The sequence below is a fragment of the Paroedura picta genome, chromosome 6 (assembly GCF_049243985.1).
Source record: "Paroedura picta isolate Pp20150507F chromosome 6, Ppicta_v3.0, whole genome shotgun sequence".
In the NCBI taxonomy this organism is placed as follows: domain Eukaryota; kingdom Metazoa; phylum Chordata; class Lepidosauria; order Squamata; family Gekkonidae; genus Paroedura; species Paroedura picta.
The window spans coordinates 75,573,496-75,590,302 of record NC_135374.1 but is presented as its reverse complement, the minus strand read 5'-3'; the positions used below and the strand labels follow the sequence as shown (position 1 = coordinate 75,590,302).

Here is a 16,807-nt window from a genome sequence, read left to right as displayed (position 1 = left end):
CTATTAATTCAGCTGGATATAATTAGGGTATTTTTTCAGCTATCAGAAATGGCCAAGCCATTTCATTAAAATATTTTGGATTTTTCAGAATGGCTAGATGAAATTAAAGGGATCCCAACCCCCTTAAATGCCTTCTGGGTGAGCTTGCCACTTTAAACACCTTTGGAATTTGCTCACAGGTTGGAGAAGAGACAGGTTGTGATCCCTTTGAATGCCTTTCTGCCCCTCCATTGAAACCAATGGAGGATGGGGATACCTTCTTTAGGGGCCCATAGAATAGGATCCCCTGGTTCAATATTTTTTTAGGGGGGAGTCCTTTGAGGAGAGAAACCAGCAGCTATGCTGCACATTTGGTGCCTCTGCCTCAAAAAACAGCCCTGGATACCTCCTGATCAATTCCCCATTATACTCTATAGGGAACATTGACTATAATGATCCCCATAGGGTATAATGGAGCTGAAAAAATGCAGAATTTCCAAAAGAATCCCAAATCCCAATATGGGATTCAGGAATATTGAAAAATAACAATATTTTTTCACGTTTATTTATTTTTCAATTTTTATACCGCCGCTCTCGGAAAGTCGAGTTTACAAGTATAAAACAATATTCCATAAAACCCCCATAAAAACAACCCTTATCAGTAAACAAAGACGGTGATCACTACCCTAAGATTCTAAACACTCCACCCCCTATTCCCCAATTCAGCCCGAGGGCCAAATTCTCTTCCGATGGGAGCGGGGAACTAGATCTAACCTATCCGGGGGATCCTCTGATGGTAACACCAAGACCCTGCCCTGGCCTCAACCATATTCCTGGCAGAAGGGCTCCATCTTGCAGGCCCTGCAGAAAGCTGATAACTGTGTTGGGGCCCTCAGCTCTTCTGGGAGTTTCAATATACCCAAACCTGAAAAATACTTTTTTTTTTTTTGCACACCCCTAGTATCAGATGCATCTACAAAAATCTTCTTTGTTCATTACTGGGTTACTAGATTAACCCAGTATTAATAGATTAATTTTGTATGCTTAAAAAACACAATGCATTTTAGTTTGTGATGATGAAATAGGCTGTTATGAAGTTTTATATATAATAAAAATGTCCATTTGTAGCTACGAAGTTTTACTTTGATCCATTACTATTAGTCAGGGCAGAAATAACTATACTGTTTCTGTAGAGGCTGTCAGTAGCCAAATTGTTTTTCAGTTATGATGTAATTAGAGAACCTGTTTCTTTGGCACTGTTGACCTGTACCCACTGCTGACCTTCAAACTCTTCCACTCTTTAAGATCTGATAGCTATTTACTAGACATGTGGCAGGGGACAAGCGGTCATGTTCTCAATTGTAATTTTGAGGGGGGGGGGAGATCCCCATGAGCTATCAGGTAACATAAGAAGCACCATGTCTAAGCTTTGGGTTTCACTAGAGACTTGGATGTGTAATGAATGGTCTCATAGAAGGCTGTCTATGGTTGGAGGAGGGGAAGAGAAAAGATTTGAATATACGCTGTAAAATTGTGTATAAAGCTCCTCTGTCCTCCAGCCCAGCATTATAAAGTTTAGCAGATAAGGGTGAAAAGAAGAATGGGAATTAATCCACATATAATCACATTTGCAAGCTATTACACTAAGAGCTACAATTGTTGAGAACAATTTACAGTAATGACCTATTACAACCAGATATTTCCCCTTGCTTTTACCATGCATGTCCATTGGGTTTTCTTCTTTGTTCTTCATTGATTTTTCCTCCCTTCTTCACTCAGTTCACATTCTGCTCACTGTTTACCCAGATTTTCTGTGAACACTTTTGTGCCAATTTTTCCCTTGTTTTACTTCCAGGCCGAAGTTAATTCAAAGTGTACAAATTTCTTAGGTTTTTCTCAGACTTTCCTCCAAACCGTTTTGCTAACCCTTGAAGCTCACGCCCGGCCCACCTCAAAGTCATTCCACCCACTCTCCACTTTCTGCCAGTGACCCCAATTTCATGCCACTTGCATGGCAATGAGCTGGGGGAGGGTAGAGGGAGTTTATTCTGTTCCATTTTCACAGGGACCAATAACACAGCAGGGACTGACCTGAAAAAGGATAATGACTTCCAGGCACAACTGAAGGACACACATAGGATAGATGAACACAGAAACTTACTAGTCCCACATTTGTAGGTATGACCAATGTAGGAGAAAGATTACTAGTTCACTGGACTTTCTCCAATGCCAACAACTGACTAATGATGTTTTAAAAGAAGGTTTAGCAACATGTCTCCTAATCAGGATGCTATAGAAGATTGTGAGTTTAGGTATTAAGACCATATCTGCATATTATGACAGAGTTGCATATGGGTTAAAGGGTCAGTGGGATCTGGGAGATCCTGGTTCATTCCCTAGTCTTAACATGGAAGATTGCTAGATGACCTTGAGAGTCACACTCTGCCTGTCCTGCCTCACAATGTTGGATGTGAAGATAAAATGAAAGGTAGAAGAAGAAGAGTTGGTTCTTATATGCTGCTTTTCTTTCCCCAAAGGAGTCTCAAGGTGGCTTACATTCACCTTCCCTTTCCTCTCCCCACAACAGACACCCTGTGAGGTGGGTGAGGCTGAAAGAGCCCTGATATTACTTCTCAGTCAGAACCGCTTTATCAGTGCTGTGGCGAGCCCAAGATCACCCAGCTGGCTGCATGTGGGGGAGTGCAGAATTGAACCCCGCTAGACGTCTGCACTCCTAACCACTACTCCAAGCTGGCTCTCTTGGTAGGAGAATGATGTGAACTCATTTTGGTCCCCATTGGGAGATCTAGAGGATATAAATGAAAGAAATATCAATAAAATGAATACTGTTTTGATCTGTGGTACCTTTGTGGTCCAAGACAACAGCTTTTGCTATGAAGAAAAAGTAGAAATGGATTTTAGCTTTTGAAGATGGCCTGTTTTCTACCTGAATGTCTGGGCCTGGTACAACTATTACAAACTAAATAGCAACAGCACTGTAATGAGAATATTTGTGGAGACTGCTAAACACATATAACAAAGAAGCAGGAAAAAGCATGCTGTCCCTACACATTTGCCAGCTTGTGGGCAAAATACCATTGGGCATACAAATATAGGACTTCATCATTATACATAATGCTCAGAAAGCTGTAGTCTGCAGATCACGGGGATGGAGTCAACCTGTGTGCAGCAAAATTGCACAGGTAGGGTCAGATCCATGGTGATAAGTAGCAGGTGAGAACTACACACTTGTTCCTGCTCTCCTCTATATGGGTTGGCTTGTTACTAGATAGGTCACCTATACAGTACAAGTGGAAAATGCTTTGAAACTGAATGTACAGCAATGACTAAAGGATAAAACAGATAAGACAAAAGAGATGTTAGTGACTGTCCCAATTCTTGCTTTTTAAAAAACCCAAAATGTAACTAAGGAGTGCTGTAAACTTGATTTTCACAGTCAATAATAGTTCAGCAGTGGAATCAGCTGTCTAATGAGGTAGTGAGCTCCCCCACACTTTTTAAGCAGTGGCTGAACAGATACTTATCAAGGATGCTTTAGGCTTATTCTGCAGTGAGAAGGGGGCTAGTCTCGATGGCTTCTATGACACCTTCCAACTCTATGGTTCTATGATTCTAAAATCAATGGCATTTCAACTAATTAATATATGTTTTCTGGTTTTCAGCTTTCCAGCTTTTTCACATTTATGCTGGATCATTTTACTCATCCCAATGAGCCTGATTCAGGTAAGAAAAAAAATGCAAAAATAAGAATATATTCAGTTGAAAGGTAACATTAAATATATTACTTAATTATGTTTTCCCAGCAATCAGGGGTGGATCGGGTGGGGGAATGACCCCTAGAAAAGGATCCTACTGGCATGGTGTAGTGGGTAGGATCAGTGAAAGGAGAGAAAGATAACAAGCTAGGCCAGGCACTTGTGCAAGTAACCAAGGCTGCATCAGGCCAGTCCCTTGCCGATCCATGCTCATAAGGCTGTGCTCGTCTTGTACCTCATCACAGGCCAACCCCTTATCTCATGATGCCAACTTCTTGTACTAGAATGGAAAACTTATGGTAGATTGTGCCTGCCTCTTCCTTGAGGTCAGATTAGCCTCAGTGGGGGTCAGGGTGGCTCCAATCAGAGGTGGTTCCCCCATTGGCCCACTGGGGATTCCCCCAGTAACCTTAATGGCCAATCTGCCCCTTCTGTGTGGGTGTCTTGTTGAATATATATGTTCCCATTCAACTCGAGTCTGAATGCAGAAATTAGTTTCTTTCATGCACAGTTGTTACAGCCTTATCCTGTTTGATATTTCACTGCCTTTTAGAATGAAGTCTGAATACACCCAGTGTGTTTTAATGAAAATCAGATTTGCTTACGATTGCTGAATAAATGACAGATAAAATGTTGATGGGCTTTTCTCAAATTAATATGTGACATGTAAGCAAATTCTTTACCCCACTATGATTTCCTGAATCAACTGTTTGGTCAATGTAACTGGAAACTCAAATTGTTTCTATTCTACTTCAATTATAATATAAATGCACATTTTCCTCTATATAAAAGCTCAGTATTAAAAAGCCAATAATTAAAATTGACTTCCTAAATCTTAACTTGTGTCAAAGTACTAGAAATACGTCACAAAACTACTGAATAGACAGTATCTTAGTGATCTACAAAAGTGTTTTTATACCCCACTTTTCATTACCCAAAGGAGTCTCCAAGTGGCTTACAATCATCCTCTCTCCCCAACAGACAACCTGTGAGGTAGGTGGGGCAGAGAGAGCTCTGACAGGTCTGCTCTGTGAGTACAGCTCCATCAGGATTGTGACAAGTCTCAGGTCACCCAGCTGGCTGCCTGTGGAGGAGTGGGGAATCAAACCCAACTCCCCAGATTAGAAGCCTCTGCTCTTAGCCATTATACCAAGTTGGCTCCTTTGGGCTTGCCTTTGGTTGGTATCCTCCATTAAATTTCATACTGCATGCTTTAAGAGGAAAGTGAACCCACAATCCATAGGATAGTTACTTTGTATAGCTAAGGATTACTTGTCTACAATCAGATGGAAGAGGAGTTAAAACTGGCTTGCTACAATGCATTTAGCACAGCTCATATACTATTATATTTCTGAGAAAGTGCCATCAAGTTGCAGTTGAATTATGGTGACCCTGCAGGTTTTTCAGCATAAGAGCAAAACAGAGGTGGGTTGCCCTTCTGTGTACAAATCTGAAATTCCTTGGTTGTTTCCCACCCAAGTACCAACCCGGACTGAATGCTTAGCTTCCAACATCTGATGACTGGGTGATCTAGGCCAATGTTCCTATTATACTGCTTGGAAGTAACTGTTTAGCAAGTCTTTGCTTCTCCCCTCTAGCTTGCTTTCTGTTCATTTGTTTTGCAACCCAAGTGACTTACTGTATATACTTGCATATAAGTTTTTTTTAAGCTGAAAAAGCCCTTTTTAAAGCCCTTTTTTAAAGCCCTTTTTTAAAGCCGAAAAAGTCCCCCTCGGCTTATATGCGGGTATTAAAAACAGCTTCGAGACAAGACTGGAGGGTGGGGTGGGAGACAAATATACTTGCCTGAAGAAGCAGAAGTAGGAACAGCAGAGACCGCAACAAGCCTGGGAGGGAAAGAGCAGTCTCTGCATCCCCCCCTCCCTGCCTTAACGACGCTAGCACGAGGCTAGCACGTGTTGCAGGAAGCTCTGCAGGAAGCTCTGAAGCCTCTGTCTCAGAGGGAAAGCAGAGAGCAGAAGGAGGAAATGCCCCTAGAGGAAGGAATAAAGGCAAGAGGGGTAGGAGGGAGAAGGAGGGTGGGAAGAAAAGGGGAAAAAATCCTGCCCAAAACAGGGGGGAGGGGAGGAAAGGAGAAAAAGCCACCATCCAAACACCACCCTCGGCTTATATATGAGTCAATAAGTTTTTCCAGCATTTTGTGGTGTAATTAGGTGCCTCGGCTTATATGCAGGTCGGCCTATATGCGAGTAAATACGGTACTTCTTTTCCTCTCTATCCTGACCATGTGATTAATGAATCAACTGTTAATTGTCTGTTTTTTGTTTAGCAATGGATGGCTTGGGTACCACTTTTGACTTTGGAGGCAAAACCACTACTCATTATATTTGTATTTTTCATTACGATAACTTCATAACAACACAATGATAAAACTTTAGTGCAAGAAGCACTGTGTGTTAAGATTCTAGTAGTACTTATCCCCTCCTCAAGAGCTGATAGTTAATAGTTGATTCATGCTTTCCCAACCATGAGAAAGTGCAGGAAGAAAGTTGGAAATATACAGAAATTAGAAAAATTTAAAGGATAGTAGACCTGGGAAACTGCAGTTGTATTTTGACTGTCCAGATGGAATGAACGACTGTTGCAATAATGTTTTATGTTTTTTTAAAAAAAATACCACAAATCAGATCTGACTGGGGGACAGATGGAAAATATTGGAAAGTATCATTTGGATTCACCATTAAAATCAAATGAATAAATTATGGCAATTCCAAACCAAATGGCTAGTGTGGAATTGATCAAACTCATAATTACAAATTATATGTAGTTGACGGTTTTGTTTTTTATTGGTAAGTGCACCCTTTTAAAACTGTATAAAGTAGCTAATTAATTTTACATGGATCTTTGAGGTTCAAAGCTTCCTGAAAGAACTAAGAACATTCAAAAAGCTTTGTAAGTGTATTGTTTTATATAGTATCATAGTTCATTACAGACTCAGATTTTTATTAAATTACTGCAGTCTAATGGGTCGGATCTACTGGAAAATTGTTGCATAGTTGGGTTGCCAGCACCAGGCTGGAAACTAGTGGGTGGCTCAACAGTATGTGTGTGTGTCAGGGGGGGTTCTCCTCACATGTAACATAATGATTTCATCACGTCATTAGCAACGCTGTACCGTTCATCCAAAACTCTGTGGCTGAACGCTAGACCATTGCCAGTGAGGCTTTTCTACAGGTGACATCATCTTATGGCTGGGGATAAGAGTTTTCTCCATTTCTCTTCCACCACCCAGCTCAGTGGTGGTGGGAACCACCAGTGGGGGAGGGCAGGAGGTCTTCCACTCAAATGGGAGACTTGGCATGCCTGCCACACGGCACTTGGGTCATTGTCCAAGGAGAAGCATGAAGTGTAAAAAAACCTTTATATAGCATCTAGTATTAAATTAAACATTGTGTATGCCAAACTGCTTTTTGATTCTGCAAAACATTTTGCAATCAATTTCTGAGCCCTATAAGATATGGGGGAGGAAAGTGCTTGTACTGCACATGATCTTGCACAAAGCAGAATTGTGCTATACATCTGTTACCATTCTGTATGCTTTGTCAAACCCATCTATTACCTGTAGCCTTTTATGATTATAGGTTATTTTTACTTATTTGGCTTTTAGCTAAATATTACTGAATTGGACTAATTTCTTTTTAGCCATGTTCACAGAAAAGTCTTGATATTTTCGTATAACAATCTTCATATAATGAAGTTGATGGGTAAATACTTACTATAGGGGATGTGGGAGGAAAACATACAAACCTGCAGGCTTTAAAATGATGAAGAACAGCTGAGCAACCCTTTATTTCTGCATACAGCATACCAAGCCATTGATTTCAACAGGGCTTATTTCATCATTGCACTTTTGCAGTAACCACAATCAAAGCAAAGAAGCGCTACTGGGAATTCAGTTTTAATATACTGTAAACTAACAAGAGGTAAAAGAATAACCATATTTTCTAAATTGTGCAGAAACTCAGTTTTCAGCCTAAGTACCCTTTATGAAAACATCAATAATTGATTTGCAACTGTATATTCTTGCACAAAAGCCTGATTCTTGGGATTTATTATTTTGATAGCTGCTACTAAGCCCCAAAGTACTATCGACTCTTTGTATTTTTCTTCTTATATATACCTGGAATAGGAAGAAGAAACTATAGCCATGGGAAAGAGAAGCTGAAAGGCAGTCACTTTCTGAGCTGCACCAACTCTGTCATAAGGACAGGTGTTGTGCCCGCCTTGGAGAGGGGAGTCAGGGGCAACCTCTGACTCACATGCAGCCACCATTTTCAGGAGCAACATGGAAAATGAGGAGAGAAGGAGAATAGCCACTCTAGTCACTAAGTGGATATAGGAAGAGGCATGGTGGAGTGGTGCTCTGGGTCAATGGTCTCCAACCTTGTTATCATCGGGGACCGGTCAACACTTGACAATTTTACTGAGGCCGGGGATGGGTAGTCATTTGCCGAGGGCCGCTGCCACTGCCGCTGCATGAGTCCCTGCTCCACTTGCTTTCCCACCAGTGCCCCTAACTTCCCACCGCCCACTGGGGGGCACTGCCAGCAGCAGCTGCGCAGTGCCATGCCGAGGGGGAGCCCCAGCCGCCAGAGATCACCAAAGGAGAGCCGACGGCAGAGTGGCAGGGCAGCCCCCGAGGCAGCAGCCAGGGAGGAGGACCAGGAGGAGCTGCGGCCCGGTACCGACTGATCCACGGACTGGTACTGGTCCCCGGACCGGGGGTTGGAGACCACTGCTCTAGGCCACCTGAGGAGTTAATGACTTCCTATGGGATTTGAACCAAAATCAACTTTTTCTAAGGTTAACACTGAGATTTGTCTTATACCGGTTGGAGATTTGAGAGCAGCATCTGGGTGTTAGGGATTTATACACCCTGATATAGTAAAACCTTGCGACAACTGATCTCTAGGCTACAGGGCTCTGGGGAAAATGGCTGCTTTGGAAGGTGGACTGTATGGGATTCTACTCTGCTGAGGACCCTCCCCTGTCCAATCCTCACCCTCCCTAGGCTCCAACCATAAAATCCCCAGGAATTTCCCAACCCAGAGCTGGCAACCTTAGACATTAAAACTTAAACTCTAAAGAGTTATAAAACCATTGTTAACAGGTCTGTATGGCAACTAAAGTGTTTGCTATGTTCATTTTCTGTTCCCTTTATAGATATGAACTCTCACTTTGTCTCCAGTACCACTGATAACAATATACCTGATTCAGATCTGATGATGGAAGAATATGAAAGAACAATAGAAATACCAGACTCATATTATGGGCCTCATCTTAGTTTTCCCCTCACTGTTGTGGATGCTAATGCACTTCTTCAGGCTTTCAAGTATCGACAGGCAAGTCAAGCTAAAAGCTATATATATCTTAAGCTCTAATAGCAAAGTGGGGCAAATCTTTGGATGCTTAAATCTGGTGATTGGAGCAGTAAATGGGCAAGGCAGAGGGGACAGGGCTCTCTCTAGACCTATTTTGACCATTCAAGGAAGACTCTTTTTGGAATGACCACAGTCAAAGCATCAATGTATGCCATGTGAATGGGAAGTTGGCATTTTTTCAGGTCCTTGCTGCCTCTGCCCCATTTTCCTTACTTCAGTCCCTTCAGTGGCTCTTTCTTCCCCACACGTGCACTTCAGATGGCTTTCTAAGGATTTTGTAAAACCTCTTTGTACACCGATGAAGGGGGGAGGATTACATAAGGTATGAAATGAGGAATGAGGTAGAAAATGGTGGAGGGGAAAATGCAAGAGAATCTGTATGCTTTTGAATTACCTTTGGCTTGGAAGCAAAGCACAGGAAAAACCAACATAAAACCATTCTCAGAAAATCTGGAAAAAACTGATTGGGAAGTAAACTGAACAGTGAAGAGAGGAAAATCATAAATATTCAATGGACTTCTGCCAATAATATGTTCTTTTTGTCTTCTTTCACAATTTGATACAGCAACTTCATGCTAGATATGTACTTCAGCTGCTGCATGAGACCAAGAAAGTTCTTCAGCAGATGCCAAACATCACTCACTTGTCAACCTCCTATGTCAAGGAAATAACAATCTGTGGTATGTTACCAAACCATTGGTTAAAGAAGCATAGTGATGTCATGCCTCTATAGTGAAGCAAAATAATGAGCTGGGAGGGGTGGGTCCCAGTGAAGAAACAAATAGAGAGAAATATAGATGCACTGGGGAACTATCTCTATAGTGAAGCAGCATCTTGCGTGTAGGATTGGGTAGCATTTGTCAATGCTGCTATTGGAATGATACGGCTTTTTCCTCTACGGTAGAGTTCCTTTTCATCTTTCGTTTTATTATGGAAAATAAGACTGGTGACTCATGCTTTTGGCATATATTTTAAGTAAGCCGAACACTTCCTCCCACTATTTTTCTGTCAGATGTTACTGGGTGAGTCAGTGATTAAACCGGGCAAACTTTTAAGAAAAGAGCTGCTTTTCCATCTGTAAAATGCTATTTTGTGTGGTAAATAATTTCTTTCACCTTTGGCCTTCCCCCAATTATTTCAGCAAGCAGTTCCTAAAATGATCATGGTGGAAGAAATGGCTGTTCAGTGTTCTGATTTAAAAAAAAATATATCCATGATTAAAAGGAGCAAATCAATGGGAAATTGATATAGTTCTCCAAGCTATGAAATACAACTTGGTGCTATGATGCCTTTGCCTTTTTAATCAGGTCCTGATGGAGATGTAACATTGAAATGAAGAATATCTCTCACATGACTTGTGACAACAATTTTTCCTTTTCTTAAAAATTGTTTACTTAAGTAAAATTGCAGGGAATATATAATACCTTGAGTATGGTATTTATAATATATTGAGTATGGTAAGTCTGATTCCCTGTGATCAGACACACTATATTATCCTGAAGATATACATAATATTATAAATGTACTAGACTCAAGGAGGCAGATATATTGTTTTGTGTACATGTTCTTGTTCCTTGCTGCTTGTTGCCCAGCCTGTTGTCTGTAATGTCACCTGACTACTGCATTTATGGGTAAATCAGTCTAAATATTCAATAAATAAGGAGAACTATATATTTCTGTCCAAGGCAGAGAACTGCAACACTGGGTGCGCCCATCAGTGTTCCTGATTATGCTGTCATAAATTATGCATGACAGGATGTTACTTCCTGGCCTGCTTGAAAGGGTTTGGCTGCAAAATGGAATAATTATTATTATGATCTATAGTACTGTATTATCGAGTAGAATTACATGGGAAATAGAATTAAATGCTATAGAGATGGACCAGGTTTTAATAAAAACTGTTTATTTAATACATTTTTTGTTCTGCCCTCCCTCTGCAGTGCTCAGGGCAGCATATATGGCTCTCAGAGACTAGTGTGTCCTTGTTGATCCATCTACCCATACCTCCTCCTAATGGTGTTCTCATTTGCACAATTGAAAGAGCATTGGAGAGGGATTTTAAGCAGTCCTCCAAGCAATAATCTTCTTAGCCAGAAACATGATTGATGACAGATGAAAGTGTAATTTTTACTGATGTAGAAGCCAAAATGTTGATTACCCCAAAACAAAATATACCCCAGTTCTGACAAATCCTTTTAAACTCTACTTTGAAAAGTGCTTAAATATTCATCTGAAATCTGTGGTATATTTTAAATTCCCCAAAGGGGCCTAGCTAAAAATTCTATTGAATTCAGTTAAAATATTCCTTTAAAAAAATTGATTACGGGTTTAATGTACTCTGTATTAAGAAGTTAATCTTGTTTCTCCCATTCCAAGAAATCTCCAAAATTATTAAGATGGGGGAGAGGGGAAGTTTACTTGTTTAAGTTTGATTTTCCTCAAAGCCTTTGTTGTGCTAATATATTAATTCTACTTATATGTTAAGAACACCTGATATTTTCCCAATGTTGTTCTTCATTCATAGTTGCCAGTAGAAAATCTGTCTGAAGTTCAGAAATTCACATTGTTCTTACATGTTCAACACAAATTTATACAATATAACATCTTAACAAATTATCAGTCTTTCTGTTAATTGGACAGGAAGTTGGCCATATTCAGGAGGATTTAATGTTGTCTTTTATGGCTACAAAGTCTTTTTGTGTAGAGATGAAGTTTATACTTAAGAATATTATTTTGTCTCCTAGGAATCCACTTAGTGCCATTACTCTGTGAAAATTTTTTGTGAATCTCAAACATATACAAAATAAGTACAGTGAATGTTTACAACAGCAGTAATCAGTAGTCAAGAAATCATCAAGATTTGAATTATTGCCATCTTGCTAGTTTTGCATTTTGCCTTACTGTGTATAATTTGGTCCAAAGCTGTTATTTCTTGAATGGCAAATTAGCATGGAATAGTGGTTAGAGTGTTACACTAGGATTTGAGATACAAAGGTTTGAATCCTTGCTAGGGATGGGCACCAACCAAACCAAGAAGCAAAATTCACCATGAACGTTGCCTGATTATAGTTCATGAAATTCATAATGGATCTGGTCTCCTTTAAATCCCTGCTTTCTGTTCCCTGGGAATGCCACAAAAACAGCTGAGTGTCTGAGAATGCCTCTCTACTACTCATCTGTTTCAGGGATGGAATGTGAAAAATTGCATCTGGGTTAGAATTCTGTCAGCCACTGTAATCACGCACCGAATAAACCTTCTCCTCCCGTGCCAGTCAGCAAGCTCAGTGACCCTCCAGTTGTAACTCAGTATCACTGCATTGGAAGGATAGGGATCTGTTGCAAGCACTGTTGCAATCCTGGGTAGGGAATTATGGTCTACTTTAATTGCATGACTGTTGGCCTGGCCATTGGAGCACCCAAAGCAGTTTACAATCTGAAAGACATAAAAACACAAATAGCATAAATCATGCATTTAATGTATATTATATGTTATATCCATTGTGCCAAAGATAAAGCTGGTCTGTTGCAAAGGGAAAGCAGCTGGTAAGAGAGAAGTTAAGTAAATGCTTCCTGTTTGCATCAGGTTACCAGATGTTTTCATTTTGGAGGATGTGTCCTCTCCCCTCCCCCTTTTTTTTGGGGTGTCCATTGTCTTTTGAGCACTTTAAAAAAACTGATTTAAATGCCCTCTTTTTTGGGTTGGAAGATTAGGAATATTCTTAATTAGTAGCAATCATCACAGCTTAAATACTTGTTGTTAGGTGCGAAGTCGTGTCCGACCCATTGCGACCCCATGGACAATGATCCTGCAGACCTTCCTGTCCTCTACCATTCTCTGGAGTCCATTTAAGTTCGCAGCTTAAATAGTAGGGGTATTTAAAATGAGACATGTCATAGTGATCGCTTGTTTAAAGAAAGTAGGGAACTATACCCTTTCTTTTTTTTGCTTTTCAAAATTTGGTACCCCTATGTTTGCAGCTACTCCTCTACCAGAGCTGCTGCTGCTGCTGCTGCTGTCGGAGAGCAGAGTGTTATTAACTGGGCACTTGCTTTCCTGACTTGGCCAGTGGGTGTAGTTCCAGCCTCTGAAGAGAAATGACAAAGAGCAGTAATCACAGTTCCTGGAGCAATTAGCTTTTCAATATGCCTATTCAAAGCCTACCTACTCAGTGCTGCCTCCTGGGCCTTACCTGATTGTGAAGATTGTATTTTTTCTAGGTGATTTGCATGGAAATCTGGATGATCTTTTGCTGATATTCTACAAAGTAAGTCACTGTGACGTTGCTAAGCTGTTAAGTAAGTGCCTTGACACAACTGGTTTGTCAGCAGTTGCCAATGCATAGATTGTTACCAGGTCATAGTATCAATTTTTGGACAATGGCCATCTTTCCATCTCCCTGGAATGCAATTATAATTAAATGTCAATGGAAATATGTGGTATAAAGAGAACAGGAATAAATGCATGCTGCTTGCAATGTCCAAACAAAAGCTGAAATGGCTTGTTTTCCATGGGGCAGAAAGCAAAGGGAAATTGCAGGTCCTGCTAATCCTTTGCTAGGAATTCAGTGGCCCGCACTTTTTGGCTGCTCAATAGTAGAATCTGTATAGTCTTGTATTTCAGATGGTGAAGTACCTTTGTAACAGATTTTGGAGTGAAACAGAACAGTCACTGTGGACATGCCTGCCTGCCTGCATGTATTTATGCAGACTGAGACTGGAATTCTTGATTCAAGGATTTGTCAGATGGTCCCTCAAAATCAACTCCAAATACAAGAGGGCATTTAATCCCTAATAGATGAGAGCACTTTCAGTTTTTGCCTTTTCTCTGTGCTGTATTCCTGGTTGCTACAGGAATTGTTTCTTGCTGTTTTCTCACCAATGTCCTCTTCCCCCCATTTAACCTTGGCTTCGGTGCTTTTTGTAAGAGAAGGTTCTGTTTCAAAGCTTCCCAGAAAGTTGATGTGTACTCTGTGTGTGTATACACGTGTGTGTGTGTGTGTGTGTGTGTGTGTGTGTATGATACTGACTTTCAACAGTTGTTTTCATATCCTCTAATAGTAAAGTCAGCCAATCTTTGGATACTTAAATCTGGTTTCTAAAGATGTGAATGGTCAAGACAAATCTTTCTATAAACCTGAAAAGGACCCCAGGTTCACAGAAAAATGTGAAATTGAAACAAATGCATTGGATTTTTTTAAAGTCAAAAATATAACTTTAAGCGATGGATTCCCTCAGCAGCTGTTGCCAGGCAACCACCATTTTCCATGATGAGTTTATTTGAGGGCAAAAGCAGAGGGAGGGTGCAGGGCCCTTTCCAGACCTATTTTGGCCTTTGAGGGAGGATTCATCAGGGCAAGGCTTGGATAGGGTTACCATTTCCAAGTAGGGAGATTCCTGGAGATTTTGTGGTAAAGTCTGAGGAGGTTTGGGGAGGTTTGCATATTATGCCATAGACTCTGCCCTGCAAAGCAGAGATTCCTACAGGGTAACGGCTCTCTGTGTCTAGAGATCTCCAGGTCCCAATGGAAGGTTGGCTACCTGGAAGTAATATCTGATGACTTGATTTTAGAATTGCCAGCTCAAGGTTGGGAAAAAAAACCTGGAGATTTTGGGTGTAGAGCCCAAGGAGGGTGGGTTATAGGGGTCTCAATAGGATATACTTCTATAGAATGTATCCCCTGAAACAGCCATTTTTTCCCCAGGGAACGGAGCTTGGTTGTTTGGAGATCATTTGGAATAGCGGGAGATCCTTAGGTGCCATGTGCACATTGGCAGCCCTATCTGACTTGCATGACTCAACAATGCCTGGCTCTCTGGTACTATTCATCAACAGCCACCCTATGAAAGCCAGCATGGGATAGCAGTTAGAACTTCAGAGTAGGGTCTGGGATACCCAGTTTCGAATTCTCATATTCCTTTGGGTGATTTTGGACCAGGTACATACTTTCAGCCTAGCCTAACTCACAATGTTATTATGAGAATAGAAAGGAGGAGGGAAGAATAATGTGAGCTGCTTTGGTCCCCACTGTGGAGAAAGGTGGTGAATATAAATGAAGTAAATAAATAATAAATATAGTTGAAGATGGAAGGAAAATAAATGGTAGGTTGCTGAATGGCTGAGAAGGATAGAATATGGAAGAGAAAGGAGAAAGGATATAGGTAGAGGCTGTAGGTAGGGGAGGTGGAAGCTTAAAACAGAAGGTCAGATAAAGGTAGGCTAGCTATTGGGTGGTAAGGTGATAAAGTTGCCAATTCCAAGTTAGTAATTCCTAGAGATGTTGGGGTGGGGCCTGGGGAAGGAGGGGTTCAAGGAGGGAAGTGGGGTATGTCATAGACTCTGCCCTCCAGACTTCTTCTATGGAAGGGTTGCCCACCCCCAGGTGTGGGATGGAGATCACCATGAATAACAACTGTTCTCCAGATGATGGAAATAAGTTCCCCTGGAGAAAATGGCTGCTGAGGCCTCCCCAAAGCTCACCCTCCAAAGGCTTCATCATCCAAATCATCAAGGAATTCCCAACCTGAAGGTAACAAGACTAAGGGGAAATAGATCTCTGTAGGTGGGAGATTTGAACATAGGGCCAGAACTCCAGAAGCCCTCCCTTTGTTGCCCCCCCAAGCACCAAGAATACTGAGCATCACTGCCCCACTCATAGTGTTCCACTTATATCTTGTGGCTAATAGTCACTGATGAACTGCTCCATAAGTTTATCCAATCCCCTCTTGAGGCTGTTCTGCTTGCCACCACTTCTTGCTGTTAATTACTCTTCGAGTGAAGAATTATTTCCTTTTATCTGTACTAAGCCTACTGTTAATTAATTTAATGGTGTGCCCATAAATTCTTGTATTGTGGAAAAAAAAAGAAAAGTACTTTACTTGTCTCTATTTCATGCATATTTTTTAAAACCTCTCAATTCTTCTTTTTCCAAGTTAAAGAGCCCTAACCTCTTTAACTTTCCTTCACAGGGAAGGCATTGTGTCCCCTTAATCATGTTAGTTGCCCTTTTCTGCACCTTTTCTAAATTGCAAATGGACACTGAGTTGACATTTTTAGAGAGTTTATCTACCACTGCTCCAAGATCTCTCTCCTGGCCAATTACCGCCAGTTCTGTTATGATTTCCAGGAGCTCTCCAGATCCCATGTGGAGATTAGCAATCCTAGGAGGAGAGATGGAAGCAGGAAAAAAGAATCTATGGTGGTTTTCTAGAAAGGGAAAAAGGAAATAATGTGTCGGGGGGGGGGGATGAGATGCCTCCTGCAAGTCCTTGCAGGTTCCCCTTTGTTTAACATAATAATCAGTTACTGGTGACTAACATGGAAAAAATTAACACCCTGAGCAGTTCCATGTTTAGATGAAGATGGAAATTTTTCCTTGAATAAGGCCAATTTCCTTCCTTTTGGGTTTAATTTACTTCCTTTTAGACATATCTTTTTAGAACTTATTAATATGCATGGAACTTCATCTAAATGGGAGTTGTCTCCACTGTTTATGTCAGACATTTGTTCTGTCTTTCACTGGTTTAGTTATTCTTTCTTTTCCTCTGCAAACTAAGGAATTTCGTTCAGCCTGAATGAAAGCTTAGCAAGTTTCTTACAAACATGTTTAGCAAATCTTATCTGTGAAACCTTTACTGTTGAGAAATGTGGAT

General features: G+C 40.9%; 1 protein-coding gene across 2 annotated transcripts in view; it reads left to right on the top strand.

Annotated features, from left to right (window-relative positions):
* The window catches only part of PPEF1 (protein phosphatase with EF-hand domain 1), a 57,549-nt gene that overhangs the window by 16,311 nt on the left and 24,431 nt on the right, over window positions 1-16,807 (top strand). For both annotated transcript variants that reach the window (XM_077343126.1, XM_077343125.1), the window contains exons 4-7: window positions 3,663-3,723; window positions 8,940-9,118; window positions 9,723-9,837; window positions 13,376-13,422. In XM_077343126.1, coding sequence (XP_077199241.1) covers window positions 3,663-3,723; window positions 8,940-9,118; window positions 9,723-9,837; window positions 13,376-13,422 — 402 coding nt within the window. The remainder of the gene's footprint in view (window positions 1-3,662; window positions 3,724-8,939; window positions 9,119-9,722; window positions 9,838-13,375; window positions 13,423-16,807) is intronic.